Genomic DNA, 9,081 nt, shown 5'->3' on the forward strand with positions numbered 1-9,081 from the left:
GAACATAGAGTATATATACTAATAGGTTTCAAATCCCACATTAAAAAAACATAACTTTTTTCTTGTGAGCATAAAGTATATATATGAAAGGGTTTCAAATCCCACATTGAAAAGATACTATATTATCCTTTTAAATTGAAGTATTTAAACCAAAAAGTTTTTTATTTTACATTGAAAAAACATAATTTTTTTCTTGTGAATATAGAGTATATATACGAAAGAGCTTCAAATTCCACATTGAAAAAATAATTTTTTTTCTTGGGAATATAAAGTATATATATTAAAGGGTTTCAAATCCCACATTGAAAAAACATAACTTTTTTTCTTGTGAATATAGAGTATATATATGAAAGGGCTTCAAATCCCACATTGAAAAAATAATTTTTTTTCTTGGAAATATAGAGTATATATACAAAAGGGTTTCAAATCTCACTTTGAAAAAATAACTTTTTTCTTGGAAATATAGAGTATATATACTAATGAGTTTCAAATCCAACATTAAAAAAATAAAATATTTTTCTAATATTTATATAGTAAACTTTAAAAAGTATTAATAACCAACTAAAATATATATAAAAAAATGTATACAAGAAAAACTACATTTGAATAAAAAAAACCACTGGGTCTCGTCTGGGTTCACCCGGGTCATGGGTCGACCCTCCGGGTTAACCAGGTTTTGCTGGGTTGTTGCACCGGCTGATCTTTGAACAAATCTGGATCGGTCTAATCACCAGGTTGACCTATCGAGCCGAGTTTAATAACAATGCTTAAAAGTGGGGAAACTATTTAGACGTTGTAAAATACCAATTCTTTTTGGAATTTTCTTAAAGCATTGTACAAAATGGCTCAAACTATGAAATATAACTTGTAAGCTAATTATTTTACAAGCTATCCAAGTACAAGAATCTAGTAAAAAAACCTTTTGTATTCTAGTTTGCATTTGTTTAATGTTTTAGGACGGAAAGAACAAATATAAAAGAAACATAAATATATTTAATTAAAAAAACAGGAACATAGATGATAAGAAAGAATTCAATGATTCTACATGATATATATATATATATACGCTACATTTAATTTTCAAAAGACAAGGATAATCTCAGTCATTTATCTTGTTCATTAAACACCTTTAAAAGACTTTATATAAATGTCTCCAAGATAATTTTAAATTTATTTTATTTTCAAAACAAGAAATATAGGAAGACATGTTTTCTATATTTATATTGTCTATTCTGCCCAGTAATAAAAGGCTACCTTAGAGCAATAAAAAAAAAAAAAAAACTGTACAAAATCTTTTTTTTTTTACTCAAATTTAGTGATTAAGAGTAACAATGCAGTAGGAATTTATCTTCTTTAATAATTCGATTTCAAAGGGAATTAACTAAATGTTACTCCTTTTCGGAACAAGATTTCAATTAATTAAAAGTAAAAAAATTAAAACTTACCTCATGAGTGCCGATTCAATTGATGCCGACGTGAATAAGACAAGACCAATAATTACAAAAGGCTCTATATTTAGCAGTCACAGCCTTGAGTGTCTGGTTTCTTTTGATCCCAATATTGTAGGACACTCGTGCGCTGACTCAATGAATAGCAACCCTACTTATCTCCCAGGCAAAGTTACTTCCCTGTCATTGCCCGGGCAATTTGCAAGAGCTACCTCAAATTAACCACAATCATGATAAGGCCACTCTTAGTCGATCGATCATTGCAATTTGTTTGCACCAATTCTTGTCGGTCCGACGGTGCAGGACGTGACACAGCGTCTGTGCTATGATTGGGAGGTGATTAGATGCCCATTTAGATCACTTGGTGCTCCACTTAACCTCATTGATCATTGCTTGCTTCACGCTAGCTATGGCTCATGGGCTGCCGGGACTTGCTTGTGTCATGTGTAGCAAAATTGGTTGCGGAGGAGCCCTTGATTTTGTGGTGATCAACACTGAAACGATACTGCTCTAAATTGTGGTCTCTGTTGCCTTGGCCCTGCTAGTCCCCCATAAAGCCAACAAGGGGCTAAAAGTGAAGGGGACAATCTTACTCGTGATCATCAATTAATGGCCTGTGATTGGTTTTATCATGTCCAAGTTGATCAAAATTCTTCCGTCCGATTAAATCCCGATCTATGTAATATGGCTAAATCCAAGAATATTATCTTACTCTTTTTTGTATTTATCCTCCATTTTTTAAAAAAAAAAATTAGTTCTGCCACTGGTTAATCAAACAAGAGTTACTGGAGAGGCATTTCAATTAAGCAATGGAAGCACCAACTCTCTTTTTTGATAAATCCTTGTTGCAAGGTGCACTGCTTGCTTCTTTCTAAACTTCGTCATTGATTTATGGTAGACAATTGTCCACTGTAAGGCCATTGATGATCAAAGATATTGCAATGTGTAGATGATAATGGCTAGCCAGTCTCATAAATTTCTAGCCTTGCCAACACCATCATTGCCCATGCCGTTGTTTTTTCCAGCGAATCCACAAGACAAACGATAGTGATGAATCAGATGGTCAGTTGTATTATACGGCCACTTTGCATAGAATTCCGATCTTGTCATAAAAGCTGGTCAAGATTGATACACGGAGCTCAGTTAGCCTTTAGCAACATTTACTAAGCTTTTAGCGGCGATTACAAATGTCGCTATTTATTATTTTACTCGCTAGTTATTTTTATCATGTACAGATTAACGATATTGGAACGTAATTACAATTGTATTGCTTCAAGTTTCTTAAACATCATTTAAACTTTTAAAACTACTACAATTAATTAAGGGAAAATCAGAATGCTAATCAACTCAAGAGAATTACTAATTAAGATTACTCTACGATGTACAGACTTCTAACGACACTTAATACAAAAATGGGGTTTATTCCCATCATCAGCCAACTGTTTTCTCACCTCATTTATTTATTTTTTCTTGAAAGAGTAATAATATTAAGGGGGTATTATTTATTCCTAATTATAAACTATAATAATTTTTAATTATTCATAACTTCCTTATGGGGTTTAAAATAGTAAATCTTCTTCTTCTTTTCCAAATCTTAAAATACCACTAAAAATTAAATTCATCAAAAAAAAACAAACAAACAAAGCATCATTGTGCTACAATTACATGCAAGAATTATGACAAATAAAATTATATTTGAGGTGATCATAGGATTAAGATGGAAGAATTAATGAATCATATCCATCATCCTTCCATATTCATAAAACAGTTAAAGTAAGGTTTAGAATTAAAAAAAAAAACGTTATTAATGTTGTCATTATATTCGAAGCATTCCATCTTCGAATCTTTAATATGCTCCAACCAAGCTCTTCCTTAAAAATGCCAATAAAATATATCAGAATTAACTATTTTAAAATTGTTGGAATATCTATGTTTAATTAAATTATCTTACAATTTTTGGAATTCTAGGTTGAGATTCCCTATATGATCATAATCGCACATGTTCTTCCACAATTCACAGCCGAAAAGAAGAGAAAAAAGAAAAACCTCTTTTAATAAATATCATGGAGGAGTATATATGTGTCTGGTCTGCTCGTATAGGGGCTTTTAATTCTCTTCTCTGGATGGTACATATATGCTGTGTGTGGTATAATCATGTACAATTAGGAATCTTCAACCATGTCATATATATAACCTATCGCTTATGGAACGTTAATTTAATCCAATAATATATACTTAGATTCCATGATGAGATTTATCTTATGTTTAATTTCTTCAGCTGTCCAGTCAAATTTTAAAAATTATTTTATATTACTTTTTAATACAGTAAAATTTCTTTGAGCTTAAAATCTATATAAATTTATTTTTATATTTTTTTTAATTTTATTAATTTAATTAAATACATGAAAGATGATGAAAATCAAAATTCAAATTAATTGCTTTTCGATATAATATCTAAAAAAAATCTCATTCTAAAAGTTTACATGTAAAATATGAAAAATAATTGTATATTTGAATGACAAATGAAGGGACGTATGCGTTTCATGATCAGTGAGAAAAAGCTTAGGAAAAAAAAAATATATGTACTAAAATATATGCGTTTTGTGCACTCTCCTTGACAAATGTTTCTTCCAACATCTTCCACACTGTATAACAGTCATGTTCTTGAGAAATATGATTAATGGACTTAGAAGATACCCATTTTCTAACATTAGCGGTAGCCTTTCTATTTAGTCCATTCCATTTTGCATCATCCATGTCATCAGGCTTTATTCCTTTACATTCAATCGGCAAAGCCAAATCATTGCAATATAAGTGATCCTCCATCATTGTTTTCCACAGAAAATAATTTGAGGAAGTGAGCTTTATCATGCCCGAATCTTCCTTTTCCATTTTAACTGCACAAGAACTCAATCTACACAACCAGATGCTCTGATACCACTTTGTTGGGAAAACTCGGGACAACTAACCGGATCAATTCAGCGGAATACAATTCACAATTCACAAGTCCCAATCCTTTTTCCCTCTTTGTGCAGTAAAAAACAGATTCAAACAATGATCAAATATAATGCAAATAATCACACAAATTAACACCGAGATTTTTACGTGGAAAACCCGATGCGGGAAAAACCACGGGACCGGAGTCCACCTAAAAACTTCCACTATCACAAATAATGGGTTCACAATTGTTCTTCCTCAGATTCAACTAAGGGCTACAACATATATATCATCAAGAACTACTTATTCTCGGATTATAACAAGATTAAAGAGAGTAATGTTAGAGAAAAGCTCACAACATTGACAGCCCCGTTTTCTGTCAAAACGACTCACTTCCACACCACCAATCTTCAATCCAACCGTTCAGAATGAAGAGGAACGTGTCTAAAAGCTGCTGTCAAAATCTCAGCCCGATCCAACGGTGAACGAACTGGAAATCGAAGAAAGAAGACAGACTGCTCTGTTGCCTCCTCTTCTTTCTTTCTCTTGGTTTTCTTCTCCTCTCTTGTTCAAAATAGCTGCTGCATCTACAGTACTCGACCCACATTAATTTAAATTCCAAGAGACAACATGTCTCTTGATAATTAATGTGGTGGTCCCACCATCACATGGTGCGGGACCACACAACAATAACCTATCGCTTATGGAACGTTAATTTAATCCAATAATATATACTTAGATTCCATGATGAGATTTATCTTATGTTTAATTTCTTCAGCTGTCCAGTCAAATTTTAAAAATTATTTTATATTACTTTTTAATACAGTAAAATTTCTTTGAGCTTAAAATCTATATAAATTTATTTTTATATTTTTTTAAATTTTATTAATTTAATTAAATACATGAAAGATGATGAAAATCAAAATTCAAATTAATTGCTTTTCAATATAATATCTAAAAAAAATCTCATTCTAAAAGTTTACATGTAAAATATGAAAAATAATTTTATATTTGAATGACAAATGAAGGGACGTATGCGTTTCATGATCAGTGAGCAAAAGCTTAGAAAAAAAAAAATATATGTACTAAAATTTATCAGCTTACTTTAGGTAAAATTCTTGATTCTTTTATGAAAAAGACTCGAACCGACGGTGTGAAAGTCTCTAACATTCTAGAAAAAAACCCGTCTTTCATGCATGTTCTTTAGCCATACATGCATCTTCTTTTTTGATGAGCAATCCATAAAATACTCCACGTACGTACGTACGTATAATATGAGGGAACAATACGAATGCCCAACTTTTTTTTTTATTCTATCAAATAAGAAACGCAAACGTACGCCCAACTTTACAAAGTGAGTTGTGACGTCCCACATGAAATACCATAAACAAATAATAACAAGACCTTAATTGCAAATTATAATGGAATTAAACTCAACAGAAATCCCATTGAGGTTCCAGTGTAAAACAATTATCAAAGCATAGTTAATTGCATGAATAATTGAATCATGAAAAAAAAATCCAATATTATCCCACTTTCTCTTTGTGTATATAATGCTTTAATCATACTATATATATCAGAACAAGATACCATGATTATATATATGCTTTCTGGCAAGAGATTAAGAACTCACTGAAAGATCTTAATTTGGAAAGAGATTAAGAACTCACTGATGGGGATGAATGCTTCGCAATGCGGCATGCATAAGCCGATCAAGCATGGAGGGGCCACCGCTCCTCGCCATATTACACATCCGCTTCCATTGGCATCAGCATGCACCAAATTATTAAATTATGTATTGTTTAGCTCTCAAATCGTTCGCCACTAAGACAAACCAATGTGGATCCCACTTAGCATAATCAAGCCTTCCTATTGGCTGCCACTTGGAACCCAAATCAGCCATACAAGGATCAATATAGCTTATGTTAATCAGAATATTCAAATTGATCCACCTTCCTAGTAAGTGCAGCACACCAAGGATCAATCTCATACTCTCAGTACACGTGTGAGAGAGTGAGATTCTCGCATTCTTGAAACTCTCCATTTTATTACATTATTTTGGATAGAAGCCTTCGCATCTCACAACCCAACTGCCTATATATATAATGATCTCATTAGCCATTTATACATAGGAGAGACATACAAGCAACTTGAGCTTCGAGTAGTCTTCCTCTCTTTTTTCCCCCTCTTCTCCTCCTCTTGATCTTCTCATTAATTACCAAACCTTAAACTAGAAATCAACAAAAAAAAAAATGGAGGGGAATGGTTGTTTAGGAAGTTTTTTTCAAAGATGCAAGCCTTACATAGCCATGATATCTTTGCAATTTGGCTATGCTGGCATGAACATCATCACCAAAGTTTCTCTTAATCGAGGGATGAGTCATTATGTGCTAGTGGTCTATAGGCATGCCTTTGCTACTGCTGTTATTGCTCCTTTTGCTATTATTCTTGAGAGGTATACAAATAGGTTACCATGATTAAGAGAGTACTAAAGCTTATCAATCTTTAGTGGAAAAACTTATTCACCATGTTTTCTTATTATTTATGTACAGGAAAGTACGGCCAAAGATTACATTTCCCATTTTCATGCAAATGTTTGTGCTTGGTCTTCTTGGGTTAGTGTTTTTTTCTCCTTGGCATGACATGGTTCTAAACTTTTGGAAGATTTTGAAGTTAAAAAGACAGTCAATCTTAACTTCTTCCTTTTGTCCTTTCTTATTCTAACAGGCCTGTGATTGATCAAAACTTTTACTATGCTGGGCTGAAATTCACTTCTCCCACCTTTTCTTGTGCCATGAGTAACATGCTGCCTGCGATGACATTTGTCATGGCAGTTCTTTGCAGGTACTGTAATAATTTCTCTGTTTCAAACTCTGTTTTCTTTCCCTGTAGTCTGTACTACTCCTTTGTAGCTTTGGTCTGAGTGACAACTGATATACTTTTGCTTTGATGGGCTTGTGCTAAAAACATAAAGGATGGAGATCGTGGACATAAAGAAAGTTAGATGCCAAGCAAAGGTGATTGGAACCATAGTAACCGTGGCTGGAGCCATGTTCATGACATTGTACAAAGGTCAGGCTATCAATTTGATGTGGTCTAAGCATGTCAACACTCAGACATCTTCTGCTACTGCCACAACTGGATCAGCTGACAAAGACTGGCTTATGGGTTCCATTCTCCTCATCATCGCTACACTTGCCTGGGCATCATTCTTCATTCTTCAGGTAAATAGAATGAATAATACAAATTTTTGTTTGTGATTTTTTAAAAAAGAAGTCAAGACTTTAACTTTCTGTTGCTTTGTTTTTTACAGGCAGTGACACTTAGGAGGTACTCAGCTCAGCTTTCTCTTACAACCATTGTGTGCTTTTTGGGTACTCTACAGTCCATAGCCGTCACTTTTGTGATGGAACACAAACCTTCTGCTTGGACCATTGGCTGGGACATGAATCTTCTTGCTGCTGCCTATGCTGTGAGACTCTCTCTCTCTCTCTCTCTCTCTCTCTACACACACAAGCAGGTTCAAATATGTGTTGATAGTAAAGGTACTAATAAGTGTAATTTTCCATTTTCAGGGAATTGTGTCGTCAAGCATTGCATACTATGTTCAAGGACTTGTCATGCAAAAACGAGGGCCTGTCTTTGTCACTGCTTTTAGTCCTTTGATGATGATCATAGTTGCAATCATGGGCTCTTTCATCTTGGCTGAGAACATTTATGTTGGAGGGTAAGTTCTTACTCCCTCCCAAAAAAAACTAGTCTGCCATTTTTACTTTCGGATTTAACACTCACTGATAACTTTTTTTTGTTTGGTTTTACAGTATTCTTGGTGCTATATTAATCGTAGCTGGACTCTATGCGGTTCTATGGGGCAAGTACAAGGAACACAAAGAAAAAGAAGCAGAAACGATCCCTGAACCAATCAAAGAGAATGGAGAGAATGGTCACACAGCAGTAATGATCCAGGATATTGAAGCCAACAATGACATTGAGAGGCAAAGAAATCAAGCTAACAATGTGACGTTGCAAGCCCTGGCTATTACTCTTCCAATTTCACAGGCTCCCATGATAGCCAAGGAAGCACCAAGAGCTTAATTAGTGTAGGAAAAAGATGAGATAAAGAGAGAAATAATAGAGGGCTAAATTCAGGAAAATCAAGCTTCTTTTTCTCTTTTGCAATTTCAACTTTAGTATTTTTACCTTTTGTGGGAGTTAAAATTATGGAAATGGGAAAATGCATAATCTTCTTTCTTGGCTTCTATAATTATTGTTTGTCCTGTCAAAAGCTTGGGCTCCAAACTCCAAAGGCAGATTCCACTCAGCGTGTGGCTGCCTTCGGGTTTTTTTTTTCCATCATGTCAACTCTTACGAATAAGATAGAGATTTGAAATCTTTTGAAATTTGTTTGGTTGGGTGATTATAGTTATTTTTTAAAATATTTTTTATATTAAAATAATAATTTTTTATTTTTAAAAATTATTTTTAAGATTAGTGTAGTAAAACAATTAAAAAAATTACTAAAATTACTAAAAAAAGGTTTCCAAACGCTCTTTAATCACCATTCATTTTTTTTTAACCATTGCATGCTATACGTCGTGTTTGTGATCACTATTATTCACAAATCAAGTAATGATGGAAACACTCATCTTATCTTGAGACTTGAATGTGTTAGTTTAAATATTGATTATTCTCTTCA

The 9,081-nt window shown here is 33.3% G+C and overlaps 1 protein-coding gene across 1 annotated transcript; it reads left to right on the plus strand.

Moving 5' to 3' along the window:
- Window positions 1–6,498: 6,498 nt before the first annotated feature.
- Window positions 6,499–8,649, plus strand: LOC133688051 (WAT1-related protein At5g07050-like). The gene is made up of 7 exons (XM_062107434.1): window positions 6,499–6,840; window positions 6,938–7,000; window positions 7,113–7,229; window positions 7,360–7,609; window positions 7,699–7,857; window positions 7,961–8,112; window positions 8,207–8,649. Exons 1-7 carry the CDS (start codon window positions 6,638–6,640, stop codon window positions 8,478–8,480), a joined length of 1,218 nt encoding a protein of 405 aa, XP_061963418.1. The 5' UTR covers window positions 6,499–6,637; the 3' UTR covers window positions 8,481–8,649.
- The last annotated feature ends 432 nt before the right edge of the window (window positions 8,650–9,081 follow it).

This window comes from Populus nigra, chromosome 3 (genome assembly GCF_951802175.1).
Source record: "Populus nigra chromosome 3, ddPopNigr1.1, whole genome shotgun sequence".
Classification (NCBI taxonomy): domain Eukaryota; kingdom Viridiplantae; phylum Streptophyta; class Magnoliopsida; order Malpighiales; family Salicaceae; genus Populus; species Populus nigra.

Excerpts from the sequence above, each read along its gene's own strand:
- LOC133688051 (XM_062107434.1), top strand. The coding sequence starts at position 6,638 with ATGGAGGGGAATGGTTGTTTAGGAAGTTTTTTTCAAAGATGCAAGCCT. Across the intron at positions 6,841-6,937 it reads TTTGCTATTATTCTTGAGAG|GAAAGTACGGCCAAAGATTA; the intron begins GTATACAAATAG and ends ATTTATGTACAG. Across the intron at positions 8,113-8,206 it reads GAGAACATTTATGTTGGAGG|TATTCTTGGTGCTATATTAA; the intron begins GTAAGTTCTTAC and ends TTGGTTTTACAG.